At 43.6% G+C, this 18,935-nt stretch overlaps 1 protein-coding gene across 4 annotated transcripts in view; it reads left to right on the forward strand.

Moving 5' to 3' along the window:
- Positions 1-18,935, forward strand: part of sema3aa (sema domain, immunoglobulin domain (Ig), short basic domain, secreted, (semaphorin) 3Aa) — a 37,835-nt gene that overhangs the window by 6,198 nt on the left and 12,702 nt on the right. For all 4 annotated transcript variants that reach the window (XM_076721847.1, XM_076721845.1, XM_076721844.1 and 1 more), the window contains 5 exons: positions 12,253-12,413; positions 13,869-13,931; positions 17,551-17,670; positions 18,552-18,642; positions 18,736-18,855. In XM_076721847.1, the coding sequence (XP_076577962.1) occupies positions 12,253-12,413; positions 13,869-13,931; positions 17,551-17,670; positions 18,552-18,642; positions 18,736-18,855 (555 nt within the window). The remainder of the gene's footprint in view (positions 1-12,252; positions 12,414-13,868; positions 13,932-17,550; positions 17,671-18,551; positions 18,643-18,735; positions 18,856-18,935) is intronic.

Raw genomic sequence — 18,935 nt, forward strand, 5'->3', positions numbered from 1 at the left:
TTCCCCTCGTGCTGTCCCCTTCTTCTAGTACTGTACAGCCCTGTTAAGTGCTCTGAACAGGCAGTAAGCCTCTGTTTTGATGGCTTCTGTCCCAAAAACTCCGCTTTGGTCATGACACAGAGCCTTTCTTTAAGGGGCCGTGCAGGTTTCCTGACTTCTCATTACTCTGTCCTAAATGGATCCAACAGTTGTAGAGTTTTGTTTAAATGGAAAACTATACATGCATGCTGGTTTAATGTGTGTGCATTAAATAATCTATTTGCAGTCGAACGCATGGCCGTGAATGAGAGGGAGTTTCATGTGCCTTTTTATATCGTGCACGTGTAAGTGTTTGACGTATACAGCAAACATGTTATTCTCTCTGCTTCTGTGTTATTTTGAGGGGAGACTGCGGAGCGCCGGTTCTTCCTCTCCTCCTCTTCCTCCTCCTCCTCTTCCCTCTCTCTCTCTCTCTCTCTCTCTCTCTCTCTGTCTCGTCTCCTCTCTCACACCCTACACTAAATCAGGCTCTTTGTAATAGCAGACTTTTCATCTCAGCTAGAAATAACTGGCAACATTTTTGGCATATTTTGGGAAGGTTTTTTTGCTTTTTAATGTCAGTGAGGGAGGCTATTGTTGACCGAAAGTATATGGCTGGGAGTGTGGTCTCCCGTTTCTTTATTTTAGTCCTGTTTCTCTCATAAAACATGCCCTCTGAAAATTTATGAACAGGCTGATTTGCCGTCGTTTTGCGTCTGAAAACATGAGCGTGTGGTTGATCGTCCCTTTATGTCTTTGACTGCGTCACCCAAAGCTTTGGTCCCTCAAATAATTTCACTCTATGTTGAGGGACAATTTCAGTCTCGTAGGGGGCAAACCTGATGTTTGTCACTCTAATTCATTTTCTATCTTTAGCCAAGACGCTTGGTGTAACTTATGTTTAGAGGCTGGCTATATGACATGCTTTATTCTTTAGATGAAGTGCAACTTGTAATTGTGGGACAGTATATTTTCCTTTATCACCCTGTCAACTTCCAAGCGTGTATGGCGATTGTCTATGCTCTAAATCTAGAATAAAAAGGCATGTGACTTCTGTAATTGAATACTTTTTTTGTCGGTGTGTCCTGGTGCCACTGTGGTGTGGTATAGTTGGCATATCATGATCTAAGATTGTAAAGGGTGATGACGTGCATTTACCATGTGAACAAAATAAATCTGGAAAGAATCATAGTCGCACTTACCTGCTACATGTCAAACATCCCCTGGGCTCCATTATGTCAGTTCACACGTAAAGCAGCCTCTAGGCATGATGGGAAAATGTCATCCCTTCTTTACGCAGCCATCTGTTTAAAGAATGTGAAAATAGTTCCCTCCTGCCCCCCTTTGTGATCCTCTTCACTGTTCAGACTGACAAGTGAGCATGTTGCTGACAACAATACGAGACAAGAGATATGTCATCAAGCATCAAAGTCTGTATTGACTGACTGTGCGAGTGATGGATGTGTATCTTCAAACCAAGAGAGCAGGTCTGCAGGGAAAGAGTAGCCTGTCATGGCAGATGTAGTTTGGTGGATGTACAATTATTTTTGCTAAAAGTACATCAAAGGCTCGTTGTTTATGTGTATATGTGTGTGTGTGTGTGTGTGTGAATGTTCTTGCCACATCTTGGTGTGAGGACTCAACACCCTCTCTTGTGATTTCCTCCCCTTAGACTGCAAGCAGTGTCTCGGTGTGCGAGTTTGTGTGTGTTTTAGCGAGGCAAGAAATGTGTCAGGTTTGGCGTGCACTCATATAATTAGACACCTGGTTTTGTGCGTGTGCACGTATGCATAAGCTCATGAATCGGTATCTTTTTTTTGTGCTCTGTTTCTACAATTATGCGTAATGGCAAACTGCTGTTGGCTTCTGCTATTGTGTGTGTATGCATGTCATTGTGTGAGTGATCATGGGGTGTAAAGGCATCAGAGTGTATCGTCTGCCATTGTCTTTGTGTGTCACTGCTCGCCAGTGTCTGCGCTTGTGTCTCGGGTCCACAGGTGTTTGATGGCTCTCTTGATGCTTGTCAGGGGATGATTCTCAGTTAACACCCATACTATGGTGGGTGGAGGGGCGGAGACAGGGAAGGAGGCATGGTGGGGGCGACGGTGGATGGGAGGAAATTTGCTTTTAATGAAGGAAAAGCTGGCAGACGTACAGTAGACGACGCAGAAGGACGGGAGGCTGGTCGTTAAATGAAGTGTCACTCATCCCCTCTCCCTCCACGAAGCCGGCATAGTAATTAAGTCAAATAAACGACAAGGAGGAATCCTCCTGGGAAGGACAGTCAAACGAGCACAGAGAAAAAGAGCAGGTCCTTGAGTGGGACGATCACACAAGCAGAGAACGAAAGAGAGACTGAGGCCCAGGAGCAGGACAGTAACAAGAGGGCCTGTGATTTGGGCAAGTCAAATAAACGCCGAGCATGTGTGCAGGGTCCCATGAAATCATCCTCAAATGAGTGCTGATGACACGCCTCCGGGGACAGATTGTCAGGAAGAAAGTGAGTGATTTTCGTCTGCCGCGAAGGACAGGCAACAACTGCAGAGTGAGCAGTTTGAGAGGTAGAACGACTGAGAAATGGAGGCAGGTAGATAAAATGACATCTCATGGGACGGCTGGCGCAGCAAGTGCAGAGTAAATGATTTCCCAGTGGGGTCAGTTAGACATTCAGGTAAAAGGATCTGGCTTGATGGGGACAGAACTATGATCACAAGAGTTAATGATTTTCTCTTCTCCTTGAGACTGGAATAGCTCTAACTTTCCTCGCCTTGACTAATATCTCAAGCAGAGGGAGACACAAGGTGAAACTCAAGTCCAAAGTAAAAAAAAATCTTGCTTGGCAAAGATATTTCATGTATTTAGTTTCGCTTCATCAAAGCCTGACTTATTCAAACAACTGATAGAAATCGGTGTTGTGTTTTCTCTGGAAAGTGAATCATCACCTAGATTTGCCGAACAAAGTGCAACTGGCAACATAATGAACTCATCCTCTTTGATAGTAGTGTTGCACAACTGAGACTGTTCAATGCTGCTGCTGCTGCTGCATGACTGCAGCACAGCAGCCATATGAATCTCAGCGATATGCTCCCATGGATCAATGCATACCTGCACACTATCACATTCCTGAACACGGTCCATCTACAGCACTCTGTTCTGTTAAGTACTCATCAGGAGGAACACTGACCCCTAAAGGTCAATTGATGCACAGTCAAATGCAAACACATGGGGGTAGATGCACGCAACTGCAAAACTTGACCCTATTGTGATCCCTCAAAAGGAGCCAGCAAGCGGCACTGTAAACTTAAAAGGTCTCGTTAAACAACCTGCTAATTACCCCTGGCGTGGGTAATTATGGAGCCTACTGTATGACCTCTTAATGCCATCGCAACGGCCCCACGCTGGCTGGATGGGTGGAACTGAGGAGGAAAGACAGAGCGAGACTGAGAAAGAGACAGGGAATCTGGAATTGGCTTACAAGCCTTCAAAATAGACACTTGGTGTGGAACCGCACTCAACGCAGTCTGGACTGAGCCCCATAATAAGCCCGTCTGTGTGAGTGGGTCCGTGTGTGTGTTTGTGTGTGGGCGTGCCTGCCTATGAAAATATGTACTGTTTGTATGTTTGTGGGTGTTTGCATGTGTGTTGGTTTATCAGTGTATCTTTGTCTATTCATTCTCTCACATGTGAATGAGCGTCTCTCTCTGTTGTATCTGTCCGTTCTGCGGGCTGGGGCTGACAGAGCGGATGTAGATAATTATAAGGTGTTCTCCCAACGCGCCAACTTTGGAGATGTCTGCCTCCATCTCCCTCTCTCTCTCTCTCTCTCTCTCTTTCTTTCTCATCGCTCTTTTCTTCCTACCCCCTCCTCCCTCTCCTGCGGCTCAGTCGCATCTCGAGGAACCACAACACCGCAGACCCTAAGTACAATCTTCTAGTAGGCTGTGTGTCTGTGTGTGTGTCTGTAATTTTTTTTTTTTTTTTTTTTTTTTTGCTAGTCTACTTTTCCTGTCTCTTTGATTGCAGCTCAGTTGATACATATCTTTTGGCTATCCTTCTTTTCAACTCCATTGGACACACACACACACACACACACACACACACACACACACACACACACACACACACTAAACTACCCTCATCGTTGTTCCCACACAGGCACATTCCAATAGTATAAGCCAATGTTTTGCAGTGGTTTGCCCCCATGTTCCATCCAGATATATGACATTTCCTCACACTGAGTCACACACCTGACCGCAGTGTTTGGTAAGCTCCCATCACCCAAGTCCACACGCTGAAAGCTGGTATCATGAAGTGTGCGTAACAGTGTGTCTACGCTGACACTTATTGCCCCGTAGATAATTGTGCAATGACTGAAATGCACTTGCAAAACAAAAAGCCATTCATCAAGTCGCACAGAAATCTGTCACTTGTTTTAGTTGCAGTTTTACACTCGCATACTAATACAGGAAGTGGGTGATTTGGTCCGTTATCATAGATCGTTTTATCTAACCTATCTTATTGTAGGTAATTTAAGCTCACACAGGCATGCTGGTATCATTGATGAGTTCTTTGACCTTTCGGTTGTGTGTGTCGCGCTTGCTTTCCAAGTCGCTGTGTGTTTCAGAATGTCACACACTTCCCCGCCGTTCATAAAACGTTCCCAAATTATGCTTCTATTTGCTCTAGAAAACAAAAATGATTATCAAAAACAACCTGGATGTGTGCTCATAGGCCGCAGTAGGCGGTAGTGACAGCGCAGAGCGTGTTTGCTCAGAGACTAACATGTGTGCACACAGTAATTGTGTGTGTTCAGTGTCCTTTTTTTTTTTTTTTGCCTGTGTGTACATTAAGCGCTGTATGGACATGCACAGAGGAAAAATATCCTGTGCCGTTGCATCTGTGTTTGGGACACAGGCTTGGGTTACAGCGTGGCGCAGATTGCTGAACCGCGGGTATGAATGGGTCCGCCACCTGCTAAGTCTCGTCAGTCAGATGGAGAAAGGGTGCACCATTCAATCTGAACAGAGTCGTGTTACAAATGAGGGGGACATCTCTGCAGAAAGACAGACAGGGCGACTGATAGACAACAGACGGACACACAGACAAAGACAGGGGAGTGGCAGACGAGCAGAAACACAAATAAGTAGAGAAAGTGTGATGCAGAAGGATGTGCAGTGGTTTATAATAATTACAGACACCGGTGGTGATTTTAATCCGACTCGACCGCTCTTACTGCCTCTAATGTCAAAACATAAGGTCAACTTGAAATACCAGTCCCTTAAAGTTTCAATAATTTAAGACTTAATTTGCTGTGGAGTCATTTTTTTCTTTTTTTCCTGTTGACTTGTTATTTCTCTCTCCCTGTCATAAATGTCAGAAGCAGCATGAGATATAATGAGGAAGGTTTTGAAAACACTTTGCTCAAATGTCGTATTTCACTTTGCCACATTTGGAAATGGCAAATATAAATCTTGACATTATATAATTAATGCTCGGGATTGTGTTTATTAGAATTCACAAGTGCAAATGCATTTCATGAAATGCAGACAGTGTATTCAATTATCTTATGAAACCTCGTTTCGTTCCACGAGATCCTCAGATAATATTGTGCAGAGCTGAAATGTGCATCTGTGCCTGTGGATTTGTGTTCGAGTGTCTCGGTGGCATCAGTGTGTTTGCTGTCACAGTTTGCCTGGGACACGTTCAGATCTGTAGCCTTGCCTCATTAATTTCTAATAAAATGGCAGAGCTGACATTCGGCTACACGGTACAGCTGACAGGCTGCACTAACAGGCAGTGGCTCCAGACATGACCACGCTAACCACAGCCTGGTTCCTCTCAAAGTCCATCCATCAAACTGCCTGGCGATAGCGCTATCCCCCTCTTTCTGCACAGCTCTGCAGAGGAGCGATATTGTGATTTGTGTGCGTGTGCTTGGCTACACATGGCCCATTTTGACTGTTTGTACATATTCAAACAAGTTTGTGCTGGCAACTGTATTTGCATACAAAAGTGAATGTGTGTATCTGCGAGTTTGTCTGTGTGTGTTTTCCTTAAAAGTAATAAGAACCAGAGCTGCCGAGCAGCCTGGTTATACCGTGAGCATTTAGTGGTGAGTGAGTGGGCTCTCTGCGGTGGGCATGGCCAGGCCTCTAGCCGTCTGTGGTCACGGCGCTGGTGGAAAACTGCTCTCTGTGGTCCAGCCGTCCAATGACAGGAGGAGACACACGCTAATGAAATGGTTCCATATTCAACCGCTTTTGTTATGCGCGCTTTTCTTTTCTCCCTGCGCTCATGTTTCTGCCTTAGTTTGCTGTCATTATCCTTGATTTTTTTTTTGTTGTTGTCTCTATTTTATCTTTCATTATGTCGCTTTCTCTGCTCTCAACTCTTCCTGCATGCTGCGCCCTTGTTTTCAGTATCCCTCCTCACTCTCTGTCTCTCTCTCTCTCTCTCTCTCTCTCTCTCTCTCTCTCTCTCTCTCTCTCTCTCGAGGGAAAACAGGAATGTCGTGCGGTGATGAGGAAGTCTAGCATTTGGTTTGAGAGAGATGAATGGTGCTGTATGGTGAAATTCAACACATACTTAGACTACTCATATGGATTCTGTGTGGTTTGGGATGTGGTCACGTTTTCCTTGTTAGTCCCTCTGATACATATCTTTTGGTTGAACGTGCTCGTATTCACGGGACAGAATGTGGTATTAAAATTTCCCATACGATCCGGTCCTTGATTATGAATTACGGCTATGAGTCACTTTGGTTAAAAAGTTTCTATTTCAACTGAAACCTCGCAGAACTGGAATGGAGGCAATATCACTATGGCTTCACCAGCAAACTTGTCACATATTTAGCGTATTGAACAATCAGTCAACACACACTTTGTTCATGCACACGTTCTCGGTCCTTTTGGGTTAAAACACACACACACGGGAGCTGTTCGTAATCACCGTGTGTGTGTGTGTGTGTGTGTGTGAGGTTGCACATTTCCTGTCAGAGCTGTCACTCAGCCGCACCTGAATGAGAAATCCGATGGCCCCAGGTTGTGTTGTACGGATGGTCACCATGGAAACCAACCCACACCTGCTACTGTGCTTAGAAAGAGAAAGAAAGGGAGGCAGAGAGAAAGAGAGGCGAGGTGAACTTTTGAGGCATGTGTGGATATCCTTGAGCTCAGGATAATATTTGAACACTTTGTTAAGCAAAGCTCTCGGCAAATTTCCTCGGGCGGCCGTCTCGCCTTTTTTTCTGACACCTGTGTTTTGTGGCCGAGGCCGTCGCGGGAGCGGCAGAAAAACGCACGCCGCACCACACACGGAGAAAAAAGAAAGCATTCAGAGGCAGGGTTGAGAAAGGCAGAGAGGATCGACAAGCCAAACCAAACCGCTGGAGGTATTACAGCACTGTGTGCCCTTGGTTTCCTGAAACTAGCCTCGTATTTAAAAGATAAACGTGTAATTCTCTGAGCCAGTTCCTTTTGAGCTGCCATTTTCTTTTTTTTTTCTCCCCCCACTGCCTGTCAGTGGAGTCGCTCTTTAGTAATACACAGAGTTACACACTCTGACGAACCACAGAAACACACCTACAGTCCAAGTCAGGCACCTTCTGCCAGCAGCAGAATGAAAGAGAAAGCTGTGTCAACAACAGGAAATTAACAAGTAAAATGTGTCATTCAAACACTTTTACACACTGAAAGCCCCTCTCCTCTTGTTGCACCTTCTCTGTATATATGAGCCAGAGAAACACTTCACAAGTGTTGCATTAGTTTAATGGAATATTACCCATCTGTTGAATCTCAGTAAAGTGTTTTCCTCTGTCAGGCTTTTATGTTTCGTGTCACTCAAACACACAGTCGCACAGCGGCGCGTACACACATTCAGATAAACATAATTTAATGCCCTGTCGTCTTTCTTTCATGCCGTTTCATTATTCCGCTATTGCGTGGCATGTAGGCGTCTAAAATGCCTGCCTGTTTGGAGAATGGGGGAGTGAAGAGTACTCCACAGACAATTGCACTTGAGTTTTCAATGTAGCTCTTTTTTTCCTGGGGCTTTTTAAGACAAGAGGCAGGTTATTTTCCATAATGGAGTGTGGCAGAGGGACAAATGATAATTTATTTGAATGAATTGCTTGTATTTACCTTGTTTGGAGGGGTGTCCTTGAATATACAGTCTGTGTGTTTGTGCATGGAGTGAATATAAAAATGAAGACATGTAACCTCAGTATAGCTGGAACATATATACATATATAAAAAATATGTAGATTCACATATAGAAGATATGATAAAACCGACAGTTTCCACCTTTCATTCATATGTTAACACTAAACTACAAATTGATCTCACCGTATCTTTGGATGCACGCAGGTGTCTGCAGATTTGCATCTGTGCGTGTGTGTGTGCACGTGTGTCTGTAGCTGTTTGCATCGGCCACAGTGCCTGGATGTGTGCGCTTTAATGTGTAAAAGACAGAACGTGCCAGTGAAAAAGAGCAGACAGAGGATCTGTGTAACAAGAGAAAGTGGGATGGAAGTGGGCAGCGGAGACTGAACAGAGAGTGTGTGTGCAGCCGCGTGTATGTGTGTATGAAGTGAGTGGAATGCATATGCGCACACACACATATGTGCGTTTCAATGTGCCCGTCTATCCAGTGGCTAGTGTAAGCAGACTGTGTGCGGTGAGGGGCCGTGTGGCATGTGTATGCACACACATACATTTTAATGTATGTGTGTTGGGGGGTCCAGGGCCAGGGTGTGTATTAGAGGGTGAAGCTGCTGAGTGCGCTCACTGTTCGTCTAGTGCATGCTGCATAAGCAGAAATACTGATTGGCTTACAACTTTGTCTGGGAAGAAGTTTGTGTGTGTGTGTGTGTGTGTGTGTTCAGGGAGAATTGATGTGGTGTAAACATTTAGGTCAATATGAATATAATATGCATATCAGTTTAAAGGTTTGTACTTGTTTGCATTTTAAAAGCAGAGCGCTGTGAATTCATGTTGAACCTGCCTCTGTGTGTGTGTGTGTGTGTGTGTGTGTGTGTGTGTGTGTGTGTGTTATTGTGTGTATATGTCAACTGAATGCGCGCACGCTCGTCTTTTGCGCGGTTGCTATATATTGTATGAGCTGTGCTGCACGCCCGGTATCTGCCCATGCTCTCATTTCCAAACGAGCGTGCCTGTGTTTAGGTTGGAGGTCCTTAGGTGCTCACGCCCAGTTCCTTCGATTCTCCAAACATACAGTAGATCCCAGCTCAGATAGAGCGGCTCTCTGTGTGTGTTTGTGTGTGCAGGCCACCGTGTCTGTGTCAGAGATCGCCACGTGTTGAAATATGCGTGTGTGTTTTTTCTTCTTTGGCCCATCTGGGGTAAACCTTTCGTGACGGACCGCGGAGGCTGCCATTTTGGACCGCATTCCTGGCTGCCGGGTTGAGCCCCAGCCTCTCACTTTCAGATGACACAGGTTGTCACAAATCGAGCCAAGATGGCAGTGAAGCGGAAATGAGAAAGAGTCTCTCCTAAGTGGAAACAGAGGGAAGACGGAGGATATTGTTGTTTGTCCTCTGACTGTTTGTTCTTGTGTCTCAATATCTGCCATTCTTTTCTTTCCTTTTTATTTATTAATTTTAAAATTGTTTATTTCTTCATTTCATTCCTATTATTATGAGTACTTTTGCTTTCTGCCGTATCCATTTCTTTTTCCATTACTTCATAACTGAAACATCAGAAGACCTCCTCTGGCGGTCTGTCGACTGGACATCGGATGTCCTTACTTCCCTCCTCTAACTCGCGTCTGATTGGTAAACTGATCTGATTGGCTCTGACATCACATCTTATCTTCAATATGTAATTACTTGTCGTCATGATTTGAGTATTGTAGCATTACGAGTGTGTATCAGTGTGAATGCCTTGATGTTGGTGTGCATGCAATGGCCTGGGTAGAAAAAAAATACCTACACACACACGCACTGAAACCCACACACATACGCTCAACCCATCTGTGGTACACTACAAATTCTCACACCAACACACATCCACAGACCTCCATTGATGCCCACACCCACCCACTCCATTTCCTTAGCCTCAAACTTAGCCTCAACCCGAAATCCAACTGACGCAGATGAGCTGCAACCGTCTTTATTAGGTGATGACCACTCCCTCTCACGGCCCTCGGCCACCCCGCTGGTACTCGATACGCAGGCATGGTTGACACACCACTTCTTCCTTCTCCCCTCCCATCAATCCCCTCTTTTATGTAGACACAGATGTCCAAGATCTTACACACTGTGAGTGGGCGCAGATGGCTCCTATAGCAGCCCGTCAATCAGAGCTTTGTGGGGAGAGCAGGGAGATCACAATCCACCGGACTGTGTGCGTGTGTGTGTGTGTGTGTGTGTGTGTGTGTGTGTACACTATATACGTGTTTGCTGGTGCTGGCTTTTTTGTGTGCCTGTGTGTGTCCATGATACACAGTGGCACTGATGATGATGGATGATGTGGTGTGATAGTGAGGCTGATGTGTGAGAGGACTTTACCTGTGGTGCAAATATAGAGCACATGTTCAGAATCCAGTGGACCAACCAGAAGCACATGTTTTAAGAGGTTAATTCAATTTCTATTAATTTAATGGTAAACCAAATGTTACTGTTATTTTCATAACATTTGAGAGAGGCTATGAGCAAAAATGAGCCACTCTTGATTGACAAATTCCATATTAATTGTGGGAGCTGCTGTTCAATTAGCTGAACATATGCCATTGTTTTGTTCTTAATTATAATTAAAGATGTATGTTTTCATAGGCATCTGGTCAACGTGGGCTCTCATAATAGAGATATGTAGTAATTAAGATGATGTGAGGGGTAGGAAAAGTAAGTGTCTTTGTACACAGTAGTATTAATTGTGGGGATTTTTAATGAGTTTTAATTAGGACACAATCATTGTGATTATTCTTAAATCTGTGGTTCATTTTTTCCACAATTACTTGATTATTTGCTTAGCCTACAAAATGTTGGAGATGAGTGAAAATGACCTGTTAAAATGTCTCAGACCTCAAGGTACACAAACATAAATACATTAAGTAAATAGATTCAAATTCTAACGCTGTAAAACAGAGAATCACAGCAAAAAGCTGTAACTAGCAAATGTTTGGTATTTTTACTTGATGGCTGACGAAAGCAAGTAATCATTTATGGAAATGGTTGCTGTTTAATTTTCATGTTGATCACCTGGATGCTATAAACCATAAAGAACTAATCAGCTCATGTGACACAGTCTGAAGGGCGTTCTGGCTCCTCCACTGATTCCCATGAACACTGAGGCTCTCCTGGTTACACTTTAACTAATATAAATGAACTACTTTGCTTACTTTTATTGTGGCAAACAAAATTCAATCACTGGGTTAACCTGATGTCAGGACGGGAGTGTGGCTCTTTGTTAATATAAAACTATTAGAGGTGATAGAACTCATGTTGGGTGATTAAATGTTAACTGACTGTCAGAGGTCTCTGGACTTCAGCCCCTACGTACAGTCCTGTGCTGGTCTTCACGTAGCGTGGCTGCATGTTGTTGGTTTATACACCTGAATGGAACAGAAGTCCATATGCAGTCACACACTCTTCAGTGTTGATTTACATAATAACCCATTTACAGCAACATGCCACACACACCCACACATTCTTACTTACACACAGCGTCTCCCCTGGCCCTGACTCCATATGAATTATTCAACCAATCACACGGCTGAACAGTCTGAACCGTGTCCCTGATTGGGACATGCTGTGTTCACTTCGGAATGTCTCACGCTATACCTGACTGACGTGTGTCTGTATGTCAGTGTGCGCAAATGTGTGTGTGGAAAAGCAATTAAGGAAATGTGAAAGAAGTCGTTTCATAAAGAGGACATCTGGATCGTGGAAGCACTAATGTTCTTTTCAGACAGTCACAATTTTTTGACATGTACATATTTATCCCTTTTCAGTGCAAACATATTTAAAATTTATGACACATGCTTATCAAGTGTTGTGAAAGTAAAGTACTCAACTTGGGTGATACTGACTTTAAGTACTCTCATACAATATTTAATCTAAAAGGTTGTTTTTTATACACCATTAATTCGTTCATTGTCTATACTTGACTTTTACTGTGGTGTTTTGTACTATTTTGTGCTCCTCTATCACCTTTGAGTCTTTTGTTAGTCCTTCCTGTGCACGATCGACTCTTACTCTTCCTTCTCCTCGTCTTCCAGAGATGTTAGAGTCCAGTAACCTCGTCACCTTCAATGGCTTGGCCAACAGCTCGAGCTACGACGCTTTCCTATTGGACGAGGAGCGAGGGAGACTACTGGTCGGAGCCGAGGACCACATCTTCTCATTCGACCTCGTCAACATCAACAGAGACCACAAACAGGTACAGCTCGGGTGTGTGTGTGTCTGTTCAAGGTGTGTGTGAGGGTTGAATGCAGTTATGTTCTTTTGGTCGAGGTTGCGAGGTGTTATTTGAGCTCTTCTCTTCTCTTCTCTTCTCTTCTCTTCTCTTCTCTTCTCTTCTCTTCTCTTCTCTTCTCTTCTCTTCTCCCTCTGGAGTCCATTACACCACCTCTTTCTCCCCTCCCTTCGTCCCTCCCACAGTCTGTCTTGGTCCAGACAGGGCTGTCCATAATTCCATTACACCACCTGGACTAGGTTAACAGTCTTTTTATCAGATTCGGGCTGCTATCATTGACACACAAGACTGACACAGACATGCCTGGAGGTTGCAGAGAGCTGAGCCAGGGTATGAAAGTGCTGAAAAGCACATTGTCAATGCGGAGAGGGAGAGAGAGAGAGTCTCCAAATTCTTTCGCCCTTGGCTCGGATGTATTTTTTTTCCCCTTTTTTTGTTCTTTTGTTCTGATCTGTGCGTCATTGTGAGATAAAGACCAGAAAGCAGTGATTAAGCAAATCCAATGTAATTACCTTGAAATGTGTAACGCAGATTCCCTCGAGAGGAAAACTCAGCTGATCTAAAGAGGAGATAAAGTCGAGGAATGTGTGTGCTTTGTATGGACATCATAATGCATGTACATGCATGTGCATACATTTCCTTTGTCTGTCCACATCTGTGTGGCCACCAGCAAAAGGCAGAGCTCAACTGCACCCCATTTTTGTGTATATAATCATTCCCTTACTCATTACAGCTCACTCATTCACTTTCCTTCCTTTTGTGTGTGTTTATAATTCACGTGACACCAGGGGCCACAGATGGATTTGCCTTAAGGACAGTACAAAGCCATCATTTATTTCCTTTGTTTCCTATCTCCTCCAAAACAAAGTAGCAAAAGCTGATTTTCACTTCAAATTTGAAGTGAAAAGCACAACCATATGCTCAGGATTTCAACTGTAGAAAAGGGATTAACTTCTTAAATGCCATAATTTGAACCAGAACCTGTATTTAGACTTTATGAATTGTCTATATCAACACAGCAATATTGAGGGTAATATTCCTGCATGCTGTACCTACATACTGTATCTCATTCAGTTCCACATAAACACCCTACATTATTTCAAATCAGTTCTTTTTACCTGTCATCTGAACCCTTTTTATTCTCCACTTTTTCATTATACTGTTTAAAATGCTGTTCCTTATTCATCATGTACCCTCAGCACTGATGATATGACCGGATATAGAGGGAAATAAGGAAGTGAGTAAACTATGAATTGTCAATAGAAAAACATGACAAATGCAAAGTCATTCTCCTGGAAATAGACAAATCCTGATTTCCTCTGATTCACCGCATTGACTCACTGTTTCATGAAACAACATGTAAATCTCTGCACTCCACCTCCAGCGTAGTATGACTTTGTCGTTCTCTCATTTGCACAGATCGCGTGGCCTGCCACCCCCTCCAAGAGGGATGAATGCAAGTGGGCAGGGAAAGACCTTGGGGTAAGTCCACATTCATGATGGCGTCACCATTTGAACTCTTCCCTACAATTTTTGCTTCTATTGTTAAACAAATTACATGGCTGTCCTGCGTGGTTCCATGTGGTTCCTCAGATTCCTCTGGGATGCGTGTTTTGGTGGAAATAATACAGCATAGAAGAAGTTGCTTGGATCCAGCAAGAGTTCTGTAGAGGAAGGAAATTAGCTCCGATAAAAATTATAGGACAGCAGACATATTCCACAGCACACTGTACTCTCTATAGGCCATCCCCCACTGACACACACACAACTCAACACGCTGTACAACAGATGTTCGGTCACAGTAAGGTGTACAGTGACGTATTACCTCAGAGGTTATTTGCTGCTGTTGGGAGTACGTCTGTGCTTGTGCCTCAGAGTGTGCGCATATGTGCATATTTATGTGGGAGTGTATTGTTTGAGTTCCCGTTATCTGGCGCGGCGTGTTAGCTCACATGTGCCGTTCTGCACAAGTTTGCTGAGCACATACTATATGCCACCAGCTTAGTCTGTGTGCACGATGGTGGTAGTGTGTGTTATCTTCGTGTTGCTGTTTGGATAGGCCCTCTCTGTGTTGTATCTGATCTTAATTTCATGGCTGGATGGGTCTGGAGTGCAGCGACTGCAGGGTTTTAGGATTATCCAGAATTACGATGTCCTTTTAAATCATAGAGGTTTTACTGGGGTCTAACTCACCGCCAGCTTTCCGGGACTCTCACGCAAACACACAGCCTCCACCACACAAGCAGCACTACACCTTCGCTCCCTCACGCAGTGGAAAGAGAATGTGTTCTGGCAGCACAAAATCACACAGAACACAATGATGAGGTATTTGCGTGCTGTGAAAATGTTTACTCTTGAAAATGAGGCGGTGAGAGCAGAGACGGAGCACAGCACGGAGAGACCTTGATTAGGACATTACTAAAGCATTCAGAGCTCCCAAAGTGATGCATTTCTCCAGACCACAATTTACAGCCGCAGAGCAAATGTAACAGCTGCCCTCTAAAATGCCTGATGGCTGTATCATTCTCCTTGGCACGACGAGCGTGTAACATTGCCCAGGTTGTTGCGTTTGATTCAGTCAACAAAGGGTTCAGATGCTGGAGTGTGGTCTCACTATTTCATACTGCCTGATGTCATTCCCGATTATTTCTCCAGTGATTCCAGATATTAAAGGAAAAATAATAGTTCAGAGTTGTCCGGCATTTCCAGTGCATTTTCCATATTCAATTAGAGACCTCAGCATAATCTCAAAATTCACTCAGCTCTTCCAAATACATACAAATCTGTCCACCCATTTCTCCCATGGAAAGTCATCATTAATGCTCAGTCCAAAGGCAGTCATTCAGTTTATCCAATAATGACTCATTTATCCTCTGCTGGTGTTTTCACATAATGACATGGTTTGTGATCAGGGAAACCATTTTTCACCTGGAGGCAAGACAGAGCCACATGTTTGAGGGACTAACGTCTGCCAGTGTTTAGATGCAAACTACCCGCCACATGGCCAATGAGTCTAAGTCGAAGACAGGCGTGTAAAATCCTAAACAGAGCTGACGTTGGGGGAGGTGGAATTACAGGAGTTGGTGAAATGCATATAATAAGGGCGTGAGAATGATGTGGGGGGACATCACGGGTCAGGGGTGATCCCGCTGTTCAACAGTAGGAAACACAGAGGGTAAAGTCATTATGTTATCCAGTCACATGGGCACAGAGATGTGCAGGGTTGAGGTCAGCCACAAGACATCATGCATGTTTAGGCTTTCTGGTCCTCTGGAAATGTGTTGGTGGGATAAGTGAGTTAATGATAGCGTGCACAGTTGAAAAGTGTTGAGTGCTTCAATGAACCACAGTCAGTTGGAAACTACTAGCATGCTACTGCATAATGTGATGTGTATATAACAAAGTTAAGTCAAGATTTTGACACGAAGATGAAATCAGATTCTATGTTAAATAAACAGTTGTGGGACATTTTGGGGAATATGCTTATTTGCTTTTGTGAGAGATAGACAACAAGATGGATACCACCCTCATGACTGTGTGTTCAATTCAATTTTGTAGCTGGCAGCTGGTTAGCATAGCTTAGCATAAAGACTGGAAACACGGGGAAACAGCTAGCCTGACTCCATCCAAAGGTAACACACTTATGATTATTAAATCATACAAAAACCAAAGTACAAAAATGACAGTTTGTGGTTTTACAGGATTTTTTGTGGGGGGCTGTTTCTTGGCTGGGTGCAGTGACTTCCTCAAATCTTTTCATGAAGACCTCAGTTGACTTGTCATTGCACCCAGCCAAGAAACAGTTCCACACATAACCCCGTAAAAAAGTCAATTTGCTGGTGGGTAGGCAGATTGTGTTACATTTGGACAGAGCTAAGCTAGCTGTTTCCCCCTGTTTGTACTCCTTGTGCTAAGGTAAGCGAATAGACTGCTAGCTGCATCTTTATATTGTACGTACAGATATCCTCTCATCCAAGTCTCAACAAGAAGGTGAAGAAGCATGTTTGTCAAAATGTCCAACTATTCCTTTAAGCAAAGTACTGAGGAGAACAAAGAGCCAGATCTTAAACACTTTCTGAATAATAGCAGGAAACTGTGTTTTTTGGAAACGGTTTGCAGCGTGTGATGCCAGAGTCAATTTGATGTAGCACTGGAAAATGTCATCACTCAAACCTTAACTCAGTGAAGCGTCATGTCCATTTATGTCTCATATGTGGGACATCATCAAATCACCAAACTGAAATGTCAGTGAAGTTTAGGAGCCTGAAGAGCTACATGTGTTAAAGGGGGGAAGAATGAAGGATAATTTGCCTGTCTGCGTGTGATGAGATGTGATGTGTGTACTGCGCTTCCAAATCCCCAAGCAAATGTGTACTTATTTGTTAGGCGGATATTCAACATGTATTTATAATAAGGCAAACCCCAGGCTAATCTCTTAAACACATGTGCCCAAATAACTCCTCGAGGCTGCTAATGACCCTCCTACATTAACCAATCCAGTTGATTAGCACACTAATAAACAGTCTCACACCACTGGGACGATCACCATGTGCTGGAGAGCCAACCCAAATACCCTCAGTAAATTCAAACATATGGATCATTAGAGATCTGAGGTGGATGTGCCTGATTTGACTTACAGGTGGGATTTCCTTGAAGGAGACTCAGTTTCATACAGTAAGTCTTTTCCAAACCCACTGGAAAGTCCCTGATTTAAAGGGAATTCCAACAGAGCTTTTCTCTATTCTCCATTATGCTCTGCTTTCTATTAAGTCTGTATTTGCAATTGAACAACATTGGGGCTTTTTTCTATTAAAAGTGTCAGCATTATTTTCATAAAGGATAAAACTTAATTCAGACTTTATGATGTGGGGGAGGTTAATGCTAGCAATCTCTTTTATAAAAATCTCAAAAGTTTCACATGCTTTACAAGGCCATATAATATATTACACTGGTAGGATTACTACATAAACAGAGACAGATATTACACACACATGAACGCATGGAGATCAATGTATTTAAATCTCTTTGCCAGCTGCACTTCTCACTGTATAAATATACATCCGCTGGGTTTTTGATGTTTCTTATCTCATGTCTTTTTCAGAAAGAGTGTAATAACTTCATCCGGGTCCTTCAACCGTACAACCAGACCCATCTGTACATCTGTGGCACAGGAGCCTTCCACCCCATCTGTGCGTTTCTGGAAATGGGCAAGAGGGCAGAGGTAATGCACTGGGTGCAGTAATGGTGGCTCACCAAAATGTCTGAGTGTGTGTGTGTGTGTGTGGGGGGGGGGTTCTACGTGTTAAACGAGTTATATATATGCAAAAGGTAATTTAGTTGTAAATTGAGCATTCATTCATGAGTCATGAAATGTGACAATAGTGCTATTGTAAACTAATGAGAGAGAATGTCCAATATTGTCCCCCTTAAAAAAATGTGCACAGCAGTCACACAGGCTGCACTGACTGCATGCTCTCTCTCTCTCTCTCTCTTTCTCTCTCTCACACACACACACACAGACACACATATGTTTTTCTGTTGAGCACAGCAGTAATCATTCCCTTCATTGATTATCTCCTCGCCAATGTTTTCCTTTGTGTGAAGAAGTGGAAAAAAGTGGTCACTACATGGTTCGGAAATTAAACAACCTCTCCCCTACAAAAAAGTTGAATCAGTCATCTTGATAAAGGTCTACAGGTTAATCAATGTACCAGCATGGGCTCTGCAGGGTGACAATGGGGAGGGGATGGCTGTTTGCACCATGCAGGTTTTGAGCATAGAAGACCCTGCATGGGTTCACTTGAATTTAAGGTAGTGTTACCAGTAATTGATTTGAAGAAATCTGAGTTTGGTCTCTCTTTTGTGACTTTTAATATATTCAAGAAGCTACTGTTGATCTGTAACCAAAGCAAAACAAGCCATCAGTAAAAAAACAGCTCACTGCTCGTGTCCAGCCTGAAGTCGCAGTGCGTCCCATCCCAAACACAGTGTGCTATAATGAGAATTTGGCGTAATTTGAAACACGGGCTATAAATGCACCTTTAGCCGAGCTTAATGTGGGTTCACTGGCCTCGTTTTGAACTTTGACCCTTTCCACCGCAGGACAACATCTTTCGACTGTCCTCACATTTCGAGAACGGCCGCGGGAAAAGCCCCTACGACCCCAAAATGCTCTCGGCCTCGCTTCTGATCGGTGAGTTTGATCTCTGCCTTGATTAGTTCCAGGAAGTACACATTCGATTCGGAAGTGGTCATTTGCTCCTAACAATACTTTTCTCACTGGCAGATGGAGAGCTGTACTCTGGCACATCTGCTGATTTCATGGGAAGGGACTTTGCTATTTTCCGTACCCTGGGAGATCATCATCCAATCAGAACAGAGCAACATGATTCAAGATGGCTCAATGGTAAAATAATAATAAAAAAAAAAGCATGTGAATGATGTATCAACGGTCAGAAAAACTGACTTTCTCTCCTGGAGGAATGC

This window comes from Chaetodon auriga, chromosome 22 (assembly GCF_051107435.1).
Source record: "Chaetodon auriga isolate fChaAug3 chromosome 22, fChaAug3.hap1, whole genome shotgun sequence".
Taxonomy (NCBI): Eukaryota; Metazoa; Chordata; class Actinopteri; order Chaetodontiformes; family Chaetodontidae; genus Chaetodon; species Chaetodon auriga.